The sequence below is a fragment of the Lates calcarifer genome, linkage group LG17 (assembly GCF_001640805.2).
Source record: "Lates calcarifer isolate ASB-BC8 linkage group LG17, TLL_Latcal_v3, whole genome shotgun sequence".
Lineage (NCBI taxonomy): Eukaryota > Metazoa > Chordata > Actinopteri > Centropomidae > Lates > Lates calcarifer.
This window is the reverse complement of record NC_066849.1, coordinates 25,878,869-25,893,423: the sequence shown is the minus strand read 5'-3', so window position 1 is coordinate 25,893,423 and position 14,555 is coordinate 25,878,869. Positions and strand designations below refer to the sequence as shown.

Below are 14,555 nucleotides of genomic sequence, written 5' to 3'. Positions count from 1 at the left end.
GAGATCTGTCCAAGGTGCTGAAACAACCCATGTTCCTCACTTGACTTCTAATTCACCTTCCTTACTTCAGCCTCTGCTTCTGTAACCATGTGTCTCATTCATGCCAAAGCCCCACTGACCTGAATACATGGTGGAGCATCTTCAGTCGCACTGGGAGGATTCTCCTCTTCAGTTTCAGGCTTACACAAACAGGCAGCCGGCAGCATCCTGATAATGCAGTCAGTAAAAGGAGACTAGGATTAAACTGAGCTCCTCTTTTTTCAACAAAATGAGGATGACTGTTTTCCTGTTGCCACTTTTAATCATCCTCTTTTAAACAAATACTGTATTTAAATATGGGTTCATCGGTGGTGGAAAGTAACTGCGTATTTACTTGAGTATTTCCATTTTAATGCAACTTTATACTTCAACCCCACCACATTATTATACTTTCTACTCCACTACATTTAACGGACAGCTTTAGCTACTAGTTACTTTTAAGATGAAGATTTTACACAGTGGATAATATAAACATCCATTATCTATACTGCTCATCCTACAGTGTGCGTGTGTGTAGTAGTCATATCTCAGATGTCTGACAGTTGTTAACAGCTCCACTAAATAGTGTTTTCATTTCAATTAATGCTCAAATCATCCAATTAACTGAAAATGTCCAAAAAGTGAAAACAGATTTGAAAGTCAGAACTTAGCTTTCTCATCTTTCCTCTCAGGTGTTTTATCTGATGACCCCTCAGATTTATCTAACGATCCTGTTTATTAAACTGTATATAAATTAGTTCAAACTAGCTCCATTTGCAGCAGCTACAACAGTAACATGCTCTTTATTCATCAGTCAGAAGGACCAAACCAGTACTTTTACTTTAATACTTAACTTCATTTTGCTGCTAATACTTATGTCCTTTTACATAATTAGGATTTTTCATGCAGGATCTTTACTTGTAATGGAGTATTTTTACATTGCTGTACTGGTACTCTTACTTTAGTAAAGGACCTGGATACTTCCTCCACCACAGGGACATTAAATACCATAAAAACAGTGACAGCTACAAAACAATACAAAAACAATTTGTTATAACTGTTTCAAAACCAGTTCTTAAAACAATTACTTGTATTTTTGCAAGTATATTACCATATATATACATGATGCATCACTTTAAACTGATGATGTGCATCGTAATACAGTATTGTAAGTTTATCATCAAAATCCAGAAAAAGAAACGTCTAAATTTCGGTGCTACGTCTTGGACCATGAACACACTGTAAACAGACAACTGTTTTTTATAAGGCTTGTTCAGAGTAAGCTGTAGCTTGTGCTAATGCGTGTGAGCATGACTAATGTGAGAAGGCTTCTCCTGCCTCACATTCTCACACTCACATAGCTCAGACAAAATTAGCACACAAACAGAGGAGGGATAGAAGAACAGACAGTGACAGTTCCACATGATGGATCAAAAAATAAAGTAATATGAGCAAGGACAGTAGCCAGTTTTTGTTTGGTTTCTTCAGAGTTTAAGTTAAATTCATTCAATTATTTACCAATTATTTACATGTATGACTATATTACATTTGTCTGACTCCTGATCATTCCTAATAATATCAATAATTAATCATTAAACATGACTTAGACCAGGATAAGCAGCAGAAAATGAATGGCTAAATGAACGGAAGAATAGAATGATTAGAAAATAACCAGTATACTTACAGTCATTCATTTACTAAAGTCAACAATCCAGGCTGCTGCTGGTGGTGTAAAGGTGTGGGGAGTTTTTTCTTGTCACAGTTTGGTCTCTTAAAACCAATCAATCATGGTTTGAATACCACAGAGTATTGCTGCATCTCTTTATGGCCACAGTTTACCATTTTCTAAAGGCTACTTCCAGCATGATAATGCTCCATGTCACAGCTCATTTTCAGCTCATTGTTTTTCTGCTCGGCCTGCAACTTTATTGTTCTGGTTCACTGTCGCTGCTCTCATAGCACCGTTTTTAGAGAAAAGGCTTTTAAAAACAGCTGAAAAGCCAGATATTTCCCTCAGGAGTTGATGGAGAATATTGGACTTCTGAAAATTAATAATAATTTTAAATAAGCAACTGTTTTCAAACGAGGTCGGCCCCTATTCAGCCAAAAAAATACCATTAATTACATTCACGTCATGGCTTTAAATACACATTACTGAAAGGATGCATCCATCTCCTGAGCACAGGGCAGGTTTCACATTGTTACAGTACAACTGCCTTACATACACAGACCGTATTTTAACTTGCTCCGCATTTTTAGAAGCACAGTTGAATATCTCCAATCTAGCTTGATCATCTGTTAATTTGGCTAAATTTTGGAAGGAGAGTAAAGATACACCCAGGCTTCTATGATTAAAACAAGTTGAAATGTAACCTACATTTAACATTCATACACCTTGGCTCTCCTGGATCCCTGTTTCTCCCTCTGTCTCCCTCTGGTATGAGGACTCCAGGGGAATGTGCTGTTTTCGCCTGGACTCCTCTGGCCTCCCAGCTGGTGTCCACTTTCAGACGTTTGCATAACTCATTACCAGGCCAGTGCTGGTACACATTGGTAGGGCCTATTAAAACACACACACACACACACACACTAAGCGCACACAAGCTCAAGCCATTGCCCTTCCTTACTTTGTGTGGCGAGTTGCAGAAGTTCAAGTACAATGCCAACTTGTGTTTTGGAATGAACATTAAAAATGATTTATCATCTTGTGGTTGAGGCTAAGACTGCTAAAGTGCCTCCTGTGGTCTTCCATCAATCCAGAACTTGTCAGCAGCAGACTGACAGGTAGAGACAAATAGATAGTTATGTTTAGATCGGTAAGTGTGAGCTGAGCACCTGCCTCTGTGTGACTGTTTGCTGACAAAGCACCTCTGAGCATTGCAGGGAACACTGTCTATGAATTGTAATCTACACAAATAAAGTGTAATCAACAGAAAAGCTCAGGTGTTTCAGTGTTATCACATGATAAATTACATCAAACCACAGGCCTCTCAGTTAGATTATTATAAATATGAATACACTGATGTATCCTACAAAGTTCATGGACTAAGGTAGAAGGAGATGAGTTAAACAGCTCTTGTTACATGCACGTGCAGTTCAACTCTAATGAGAGAGTTTGAAGTCAGTAACCTGTGGGGTATTTTTGTTTCGGCTGAAAATTTTACGTGGTCACTGTCAAAAATGGCGACCACTGAGCTTCCTCTTCATCTTGGGGAAGTGGTAGTAGTCTGAGGGGTCAAATCAGGTGAATAGGGCGGGTGTTGGACATTCGGGGGATGACTGTAAGGTCGATGTCTCAGAAGGTGCTGACTTGCAACTGAACAACTGCCAATAGCTTCTATAACTGAGTTTTAGCGGAGTGAATCTTTAGAATATTTAAGACCTTTTTCACACAGAATTCACTCCCGTTAAATTCAGTGATTTATTTGGTGTTTATTTCTGATGTGAAGAGTACAGCACAAACATGTCAGTTGTGTACACGGTACTGGGGTATGCTTGGCGTTCAAGCGGTTAGGTTGTCGAACATCCTTCTAGGCAACGGCAACATTAACGCCAAAAGAAGCTACAGAGGCTAACAATTTAGCAGGCTAGCGGGTGGGTAACGTAATGCGGGAATGCAAGGCACAATGACAGAGGGACGTGGTGGGGCCGTTGGAACTACCAACATTTCTCTTTTAAGTAATAAAAAACTACGAAGAAAAACTGTATACGACTATAATTTTAACTTACCGTCGTACGAAAAATGCGAGACCTCCGCCATGTCTGAAAGCGTCGGCAAGCACGTCACAGCTTTTGAACTCCGGGCTTCCAGAACGTCCCACGTCCAACGTTCCAACGACTCTCCGGAAACGGAAAATAAGAGCGTTTGAGGTATTACACAGTTAAACACTGTTTTTTCAGCTGCAAACTGGATGATATGACTGTAGACAGTGCAGAGGCAGTGAATGAGAACATGGTGAAATGAAGCTGAACTGAACTTAAGGCCAACATGAAGTCACAGCTGGCAGTCATATTGATATTTGATTGCAGGCTGTGTTTATGATCTGTCACCATGTACAGTAGATCTTACATGGCAAACATTGAATGGTTGGATTTGTGTGACTACATGTGTGTGTAAGGGGGAGCAGGGGGGTAGTAGGTCGGGGTTCAAGGTAACCTAAGAACAGCTGAGTGTGACCCTCCACCAAAATGCTGACAAAGGATGTTATCCTATTACTTCCAAATTTCCGGGTAGTCATGAGCAGGTTCTGTATAATCAGAGTCTGGGGTCTGTGATCCTCTGTTGACATCTAGTGGTAGAAATACAGAAGTGCATGATCCTTATAATTAAAACATCATATAGCCTGGTCATTAAAAAAAAAAAATCTTACTGAAATATAAATTATTACTAAAGAATAGTACAATATTACAATACCATAGTGCAGAAATACTCTGTTACAAGTAAAAGTATTACAAGAGCCTCAAAATTGTACTTCAGTGAATGCACTTTTCACAGCTGGTGTTAGTGCAGTACAGACAGCTAAATGCATTTATAGGCTCATCATGCAATGATAATACTGTATATTGACCAATTTACTGGCAAATTTTCTAAAAAGGCCTAATAAATCAACAAACTTAGAAATAAACGCAGACAATTATAGAAAGTGTAAACAATGATTACATAAATACATTCATAAGTTATTTCAGTAATACATTGAATCACATCACATATCACATAATTTATTTCTATTCATTTTCTCACACTTTCATTTAGGAATATATGCATATCCTAAAGTCATGTCCATTGCTTTTGCCTTGTTAAAGTAACACAAACCTTAGATTAAATTATTTTTATCAAGCTGCAAGTTAACACCACCAGTTTGTGCTGACGCTGAGAAACTGAGACCCTCTGCTTGAATTCTGCACTAAGCTGGATGTGTTTGTGTGTTTTGGGGCGGTGGGATTGACAGTCATTCCGTGGGGTCAGAGGTCACCATTTATCCTGAATCCTCTTTCAAACACTGGTCCCGTCACACCCAGTTGTCTACATGTTACATAACGCTGACAGCGAGCAGTAAACTGATGATAACTGAGGGAAGTTAGTTTGTCTGTGTCTGTTTAAGAGCCTGTGCACATACTTGCGTAGCTTATGTAAGATATTTACTGGGGCCTAATTGCCCTCCCCAGCACAAACACACACACACACATACATATACATATATATACTCAGTTTGTTGACGTCATACAGTACCTCTACTCCATGAAAGGAATTTGTTAGTGTCTGTCCGGGGTCATAACAGACAGAGCTGGACGAATGTTATCGCTGCAGCTGAACTGTGAAAGTACAGCCTGTCATCAGCCGCTGGTGACACAAGTAGGTTTGTCAGATAGAAAAGCAGCAGGTGGAACTGCAGAGATAATGTGCGGCCTTCTTTCCATTGTCATGTACTCGCCAGACGGCCATTCTCCACCACCAATGGAAAAATATCAAGCACTGTTCAAAGTTACACAAGATTATTTAGAGTTCCAGTCTCATTCTAGACACCACATTTGTGATTTTGCTGGACATGTTTCATATTTTCATTTCATGTATAGTGCACCTATAAAAACATGGCGTCTTTAGTTCACTAAATGTGGCGGCTGTGGCTCAGGAGGTAGAGCAGGTTACCCACTAAATGGAAGGTTGTTGGTTCTATCCCCAGCTCCTCTGGTCTGCATGTTGAAGTGACCTTGGGTTAGGACAAAGGTGTTTGTGTGTGTGTTTGTTAAAGCACTGAATGTGGTTGTAGTATTAAGTGCTTTGAGTGCTATATAAATGTAATCCATTTACATTTAATGTAATTTTTAAGAATGTGTTTGGTCAGTCGTCACATACTGTACATTAATGACAAATCACTGCATGTAAACTATTAACTATCATTATTACTGACAAAAGAAGGCAGATGAACAGATGTAGGTCTGGTGATCTGTTTTCCAGTCGTCCATCACATGTTGTAGTGCAACACAACAGTTCATCTCTGAGTATTCAGCATTTTGTCGGCTGAAACCTGCTGATGGAGGGGAAGATTGACCCTCTGAATAAAGTTATTTTAATGAAATGATTTGTGGTCTCAGTGAGGCTGTGTGAGGGAGGCGAGTCATGACGATGGTATGAGTGAATCCTTTGTGGGCAGGGATGCCATTTGGGAGGGAAACCCTGGATGATTCAGGGGCCCCAGAGCTGGACCCGGGCCCTGGAACATGCCAGAGATCAGAGAGCTGCCACTGAGCTGTTGTCAGGGCAGCCAAAATTTCTGGTCTATTGCTGGGCACCGCTGGTCTGTGAGTGGACGAGTTCCCCCAGATCCTTCCAAATATACTACAAATAATTATTTTGCAGTTTGGAAAGAAAGCAAAAATAAGAAAATCAAGAAAGAAATGAAAATGAAAAGTCTTTTTCTCCAAAGTTTGTTAGTTAATTAAAAAGTACAAACTACAGAGAAGTAAATAGGTGACTAAAGTATTAAAGAATGCACTTAGTTACTTTCTGCTTCTGCCTGTATTTCAGCTTTTGCTTGCCAATACAGCACTATTGTTAAATGTGAACAGCAGCCATCGGCACTGACTGAGGCACACGTTTGCTGTATGTCACACAGTCTATTATTGTGGCTCTGGGCTAAAGCTGGTTTCATCCGTGTTGTTCGGCCTGTTGTGCTGCAGTGATGCTGGATTACTGGACAGTCTGGCACTAGAATAAACATTATGTATTGTCTGTGTCTTCCTGCTGAGTAACTCTATACGTGTGGCTCGGCTCATTCCTAAACATCGCTCTCTATACCACCCTGGCTCTCGTCTTACCGTGTGACCTTTTCACCTGACTGGGGATTTCAGAGATTGTCCAACAGGGTACAGTTAAACCTCCCACTGCCCTCAAACACCAGACCAATCAGACACCACCTAATGTCCCTGTTGCTCTTTGTAGCAAGCATCTTTCAATCATCTGCTGTATCAGAAGCTGCATCACCTAATCTACTGGCTTTATATAAGAAAATAACAGACATTGTGAGCTTTGATGTAAACTTAAAACAAGAGAGCAACAACAAAAAACAAACAAGTAAATAAAAGAAAAAGCATTGGTCACCAGTGAGAGATAAAAAGTCACAGGGTTCTCCATGTTTGTGTATGTATGTACAACACAACCTTTTTGTGTTGTTTTACCTGAAACAACAAGACAGACTCCGTCATTTTATTAGTTCACGACATTTTCAGTGACCTCACATGACTGTGACTGTAAAATCACAGAACTTAAAAAATATTGATAATCAGTGTTTTTAATATTCATTATTGGATCAAATACTATGTTTAATGTGAAATCACTCCAACAGAGAATTATCACCCAACTCTGCAGTTTCCATCAGCTGTACTTTGGTTTCACTTTTCCTGCAACTTTACTGTTTTGGTCCAGTTTCACTGCTCTCATCAGCTTTGTGTTCAGCAACAGCAGCCATTTGTTCCTTAGTGAAAAGGCTTCTAAAAATAAATCACACAGAACAAACAGCAGACTAAGTTAGCATCTAGCTGGTGATCACAGCAGAATATTTATCAGCTGCAGAGTAAAAATTTTTTCTGCAGGAGCTGGCAAAGACCAAAACAGAACTAAAACGAGAGTGAATATTTTAATTACATGGCTTACCAACCAATCAGAAGCACACAGTATAAAGATTCAGTGCTGTCTGTGCGTCCTGGTGCTTTTGAGATATCTGCTGTTTTTGTACAAATACAGCAGAAATCTGTGGCACTGCAAAAAAAAAAAAAAAATGAAAATAAAAAAATACACAGCAACATTTTTCAAAACAGAATGATATGTTTACTTGCAGTAATCCATTGACCTCAGTTTGCCAGAGAGAGAGACGGTTGGTTGGCAAATGTCATTAGTTTTCAATAAATCTATTAACAGCAGTATGGAACTATGGTTTGTAACTTTTTGTTATATTTGGAAAGACGTGTTTCTGTTTCGCTGAATGCAGTATTTTAGGTCAGGTGGCCCTTTAAATTCCTGGACAGCTGTAGAATGAACATGTTGCAGTGCTGTGTGACAAGCAGTGGAAAGCTTAGGCTTTGCAGTAATGTTTACAAACTGGGTTAGTGTGATCAATGATCTCCTTTGTCCGTTCGCTGAGGAAACATGTATTTCCATAGTATGTACTGTATACTCTGTCTGCACTCGCCCAGTGTCCTCTTTCATTCTCACCTTAGCTGGTAAATGGGCACCAGGGATACGAGTGTTAAAGCTGACAGCTGACGAGCTGTCTGTACTGGGAACAGTGCTGGGGACAGAACAGAGTATAGGTCAGGTTTTTCCAGTGCTGACAGATGGGTGCCATGATATAGGCGCCACCCTGCCTACTCCAGATACTGCTGTACTGAGACGTGGAAAAATCTGAGGTCAGTGTGCACAGTCAGACACGTCTCAATAAGTGTCAGTCGTTTGTGAATGAATATGAACTTATGTGTCGGTACCTATCTGTGTACAGTATCTGTGTCAGCTCGCCCCCTTTAATTCCTCCCAAGAGCACATGTGCAGTAAATTTCCTCTCCCACAATCCCCTTCTCCTCTTGTATCAACAGTTCTTAGGTGTCAGTGGTATCACCTGTTTCCTGTTTTCTTCCGTTGTCTTCATCTCCCTCACGTTGCATCCACAGTGAACCTATATTAGGAAACTTGTGGCCTCTTTCCGAACTGGACTCCAAATAAAACCAAATCTTTTTAAATTCCCTACAGAACCCAAACTTTTACTAAACTTTTTCCTCTTTGCAAAATCTTAAAGTGACAACTTTCTTCTTCAGATTCAGCTGTTTTCTCTTCTCACAAAAAGTTATTTTAAACATAACATTCATGGAAGAAAAGTCTCATTAGAAAATGAAAAACTATGAATTAATTAGAATCTTAAATGAGCACAATAGATGTTGTCAAAATGAACCAACAAAAAAAATATTTATGGCAATCAACATCTAACCATCAATATAATAAAAAAATAAACCAAAATGATGACACAATATAAAAATACAAAAGGTTAAGCTGAATTATAATAAGATAGAAAAACAACGTCAAGAGTATCCCACTCAGCAGTTTCTCTTCTTAAAACAAGACTTGTGGGTCTGAGGTGAAGAAATGTTTTCAGTTTGAAGACCTCCACCCGGGATGTTAGTCACAATTACGCAACGTTCTGCTGACACATCCACTGGGTCAAAACAAGTCACTTATGAGAACTGAGAGGCATTTGACAGGGTTCAGAAATACTAGTCTTTAACCGAGGTTCAAGTGGTTAATAAATGTTTTGGGGCCTTGCTCACACCTGCACCTGTCACCCCACTTCCTACTGTGGAACAATGTGAAAACTGTACATTTCCCTGTAGAAGATGAAAATAAAATCCGTCCATAAACTGTGCACCGCTGCACCTGCTGAAACTTTTCATGAGTTCTTCATCATCAGATTTGGAGATGCTCTGTTCTTTTTTATTGGCGGTACATGTTATTTGTCTTACTTTATACAGCGTCATATTTCAGTCCCAGATTCTTGGGATTCTGACACCTGACTGAAGGGGCTTTTGAAGTGTCTCAAATGTCACATAGCGATCCTCCCCAGCATCTCCCCCTAACCCCCATCAATCCCCAGCTGCACACCCGAGCCCTCAGCTCTTATCACTGGCCACTCAGCCCCTGACGTCCACAGGGGGCTGCACTTTAATTTGCAGGATAGCCATCTGCTATTCTTATAACTCAACTCTGTGGTGCTGCATTGGGGGAGAGATCTCTGTTCTCCCTCCACTTCTTTTCTCCTGGTCTTTGTTGTAGTTTCCATCAAGCCTGCATGAAAGTGAATGGACTTGATTAGTGAAGGGAAAGTTTTTGCTATTTGTCTACTGTGAATCAGCCATGAGCTCCAGCCTGGTCAACTCTTTAGCCAAGGTTTATGACCCAAAGCCTCTTCATGGTCAGAAACCTGGTGGAAGGAAGCTGTCTCTTAATGGATCAGACAAGTCTCAGGTTTCTTTCTCTTCATCATCATCTACCTCTTCTTCTCACGATGCCGCCCTGCGCTGCGTGGAGAGCCGAATGGACTCCCTGAGCTCTCAGATGGAGCGCCTGCTCAACATGCAGCAAACTGTCTTGACCCGGCTTGACGGTCTGTCCCAGGACGTCAGGGGTATGGGTCGGGATCTGGCCTCCATGAGCGAGGAGGGTCACGGGGGAAGACGTGGCTCAGGGGTGGAGGTGGTGTGCAGGGAGCTGCGCGGGGCGATGGAGAAGGCCAGCGAGCGGATGGAGAGTCAGGGACGCAGGCTGGAGGGGGTTGAGAAGCTGGTGGAGGGCACCCAGCAGGTGATCAGCTTCATCGGGGAGGTGGTGAAGAGCTCCAGGCTGGTGGAGCTGCTCTTCAAACAGCCTGGAAACAAAGCTAACAAGAAGGTGAGAGGTTTAACAGAGGTGCAAACAGGTGGCACAAAATCCAGTTTTACCCTGTTTTCATCTCCAGCATTTGAGGAAGTTGTAACGTAATATTTCCACAAGGGTTCTATTAGTGTGTGCTGTGTTACTGCTGGCAACATAGTGAGGGGTCTAATTGCATTGTGATCATTGCAGCAGATGTATTAAGTGCTTTCTGAAAGGTTGCAAATGGCGTCCTCTTGATGGAATATCTGACCTGTCTGCTATGGCATTATAAACAACTGAGTCTAAAACCTAAGAATTTCAGAGGTAAACTCCAGACGGTGTATCTTCTAACAGGTTTTTGTGTGTAAGGCTGCGACTCACTCCTCTCAGCTCTGATACAGCTCCTTGTAGAGCTATTATTAGTTCTGCTGTGCTTCAGCGAGCTGTTCTCAGTAATGTTAAGTGGTTTTCCCTCCTGCAGTGATTGTCTTTTGCCTCTGAGGTGAAAACGATTAGAGTCAGACTGGTTATCTTATCCAGACCAGGTCTCTATCAGCAGTGGGTTGGTCTAAAGTCAGTGTAGCACTTAGCCAGACCTGCTCTGCATAGGTGACATTACTGTAAGTGATTGATTAGATGGTCTGGTGGCCTTGTGTGTAACCACACATAGTCTGCATCACACTGTGAATGTTTGTTATTCTTGATGCGTGGAACAGTATGAGGAATGTACCGAGGACCGTGTAATAGTTTTTACTGCCCAGTGTTGGCAGGATATGTGTGTGTTTGTGTGTGTGTGATGGAATATCTCACATTCTTGAATTCTGCTGATTCAGAGACTGTTTTCAGCAACGGGAATGTGGTTAAGTAAACAGATTTATTACACCAGACAGCTCCTGTCAGAGCAGAGAAACCCGAGGCAGGGTTCATCTGAACTTACTGTGTGAAAAACCAGGATCACACATTAAAATGATCCCTGTTATCGATATTACCCTTATACATTATCACATCCTTTAATCGCGTGTGTGTGGGAAAGTGTGAACAAAACTGTTTCCTGTGTTGTGTGGCGTGTCGTCTGCTACAGATGATATGTGACCTTTCCTCTCCCTCGTGGAGGAGGCATCCGTCCCTCAGAACATCATACTTGAGTTACGAGGGCAACCGTAACAACAGCAACAAACACTTTGGCTCGCTGTCCGACTATTGTGCAAATGGAAATATCCAGTATATATAACTATGCTGCTGCCATTAGTAATCAGATTCCTGGCCCCATCATGATGGAAATTACTTGCCCAGACTGTTTGGACAAGTGAGAAAGAATTGCTGTAAATATGAGACATTCATACCTGGTTCAAGTTCCGTCCATGTCAGTCTAAAGCTCGGTCTCTGTTTCTTCTTTCTACAACCAGGCAAAAGACGACAAGGATAAAGCCAAACTGAGCCTGAAGGGCTTGAAGGCCCAGAAGAAGAGGAAGCCCCCGGACACGTCAGGTAAACAGGAAATGAAACTACACAATCACCTGAGTTTATTCAGAGATTTGCTCAGCATCTTTGTTCTTTGATAATCTGTTAAAATATGTATGGATATTAAATCTATTATCCACAATGTCTGTGGTTTATATATATGCATATCCTCTTTATTTGCTGTCCAATTGTGTAATGAAGAAACAAGACTAATGAAAGGCTCAGGACATCTTACATTCATCTCAGGAGGGCTTTTAGCTAAACTCTAAGATGCTTAGCTATGCTGTGCTATAGTTTTATTGCTAGTTATTGCTAATGTTAGCATGCTCACTTTGCTAACTTTGCATGTGAACACACCAGCATGCTGAAATTAGCACAGCATGTTAACATTAGTCTAAAATGCAGCTGATACTGATTTGAATTCAGGCATAATATTGGACAAAGGGAAGCTTTGACCTGTATGTGTCTCTATAGAGGATCAGTGAGTCATCAGGATTCACCTTCAGGAGGCCGTGAGTGTCTGTGTTCATGTCATCGCAGCACAGAATCCTGATCAACACTTGTATTTTTGTTTTTCCTATTTCAGATTCATCCTCCCTGAACGAGCCCGTGCTGCAGGAACAGGTGGAAAAGCTCAACAGGCAGAACGCTGAGCACTCCCACGTTAACACGGAGGCTGAGGCCCAGAGGGCGGAGGACAGAGGAAGTGGAGGAAGACGACAGGAGCCAGCAGAGCTGATCCTGGATGGACCGCACACCTCTGCCACCGAGGAGAGCAAGACGACAACTGAGGACAGAGCGGAGGAAGAGGAGGGGGAAATCTTTGAGGACTCAGAGCCTGAGCAAGAGGAGGAAAAGGGAGGAAATGTTAGTGCAGAACCAGCTGGGAAAGTGGAGGATGATGGGAAGAAGAGGCATAAAGGAGAGGCAGAGGAGTCAGGGAAATCAGAAAAGGCCCAGAGTGTCATCACAGATATTTGCAAGACCTCTCTCCTACCACAGGAAAGGTAGCTGAATTTATCTTTGCTGACACTGGATTATTGTTGTTTATTGTTTCACTTATTTCATATTTTACTTTTTCCTTTATGAATTTACGTACAGCTCTGAGGAGGTCGGTGACGTGGCCACCTGCAGCAAACGTCGCGTCACAGAAGAAGACCTGGTGAAGGACGACCTCAAAAAAAGCAGAGTGGACAGTAAAGTGGAAAGCACTGACGGAGGACAGGTGGTGGAGGCGGGCGAGCCGCAGGCCTTTAAATCTGATGAAGCAAAGGCAGAAGTGGAGGAGGAGGGGGAAGAGGGAGAGTCGGGAGTGAAAGAATTCATTATTGGTAAGTTATGATATTTTTAGAGCCAATGAATGCACAGGAAGCAGTCAGATATCAGGGCCATTTACTTTGGTTCATTTAATCCTGTTTTTCAACCACAAACAAATAAAAGTTTGTTTGTGATTGAAAATAAATGGTGACAGATACTATATCTACTTAAACACTGTTCATTCTCAATTCTGCTTTTTTTGCTTCAGTTCACATATTTTTCATAAAATCTACATTAAAGTACAACATCTTTATTCACTCAGGCAAATTTCTTTTGACTGTTTAACTGTCTAGAAATGATCACATTTGATAATATTGAGCCTGCACTTTATAGGCAGTGACAGTTTTTTTGATGCACAAAGGACTTATGACCCCAGTATTTCCACAGTCCTGGCTCTGGTTCTGTTTGTCATGAATTTGTGGTGAACTTTTGTGCCAGAATTCATGTTGCAGCCGGCTCTCCATCTAAACTCTACGTAGCTGTTAGTTGGTGACATTTGACTTTTTGTTCCCCAGACTTTGAAGCAGATCCAATGTCATAACACCATGCCTGTTCGAGCGTCACTAACATGTCAGTCGACGCAGCTGGCAGAGCTGATAATGAGACGTCGGCGTGCTGCTATTTTGATCCGCTTTGTTTCTGGGCGACTGAGGCCCGTCCTCCGTCTCTGAATCACTTTCTACCAACAGCAATTTACATGTTTTTCTTCATTTTGTTATCATTTCCTCTGTTGTTTCTTCAGACTCAAGCCCTCCACCGTTAGCACCTTTCGACCACCGCATCGTGACCCCCAAACCCCATCAGATAGCCACCTATTACACCATCAACAGAGATGAAGTCCTGGGAGGGTGAGTGACAAACCCACAGCTCTCGTAACAGCTCTCAGGAGTTTATTTTCATTTCAGCTACAGCCACAGACACTTCAACACATCAGCCTTCTCTAATGAAATAACAGGATCTCGCACCCTGTGAAGAGATGTCTAATAGTTTTTTCCAAGACCTTTTTAATACCCCCCAAAGGGCAGATGATTGCAAGTCTGGGGGGGGGCACTTGTGAAATAGTGGGCCTCTCTGATGTAATAGACCAGCGCTAAATCCTGCCTCTCGAACTGAAGATTACCCCTCAGCACGCAAGCACATTTCTAAAATTACTGACATAACGGCACAGAATACAGCCCTAATTACTCTGTGACTGCAGGAGCCTGTTATAATGATGTGTGTATGTAAGAGCTGCAACTAATGATTATTTTTATTATCAATGAAAGATTTATTTTTACTGTCTAAAATGACGTTGTAAAATTGGGAGAAAACCCAAAGATATATAAAACAGAAGAGCAGCAGGTTCTGTGGTTGCAAAGTTGAATCC

The 14,555-nt window shown here is 41.5% G+C and overlaps 1 protein-coding gene across 3 annotated transcripts in view; it reads left to right on the top strand.

Annotated features, from left to right (window-relative positions):
- mylk4b (myosin light chain kinase family, member 4b) overlaps positions 1–14,555 on the top strand; it is a 28,615-nt gene that overhangs the window by 10,459 nt on the left and 3,601 nt on the right. For 2 of the 3 annotated variants that reach the window (XM_018670930.2, XM_018670931.2), the window contains 4 exons: positions 11,818–11,899; positions 12,459–12,879; positions 12,974–13,203; positions 13,932–14,037. In XM_018670930.2, the coding sequence (XP_018526446.1) occupies positions 11,818–11,899; positions 12,459–12,879; positions 12,974–13,203; positions 13,932–14,037 (839 nt within the window). Of the gene's footprint in view, positions 1–9,673; positions 10,448–11,817; positions 11,900–12,458; positions 12,880–12,973; positions 13,204–13,931; positions 14,038–14,555 lie in introns of those variants that run through there. The other variant, XM_018670929.2, reaches the window with a different exon arrangement.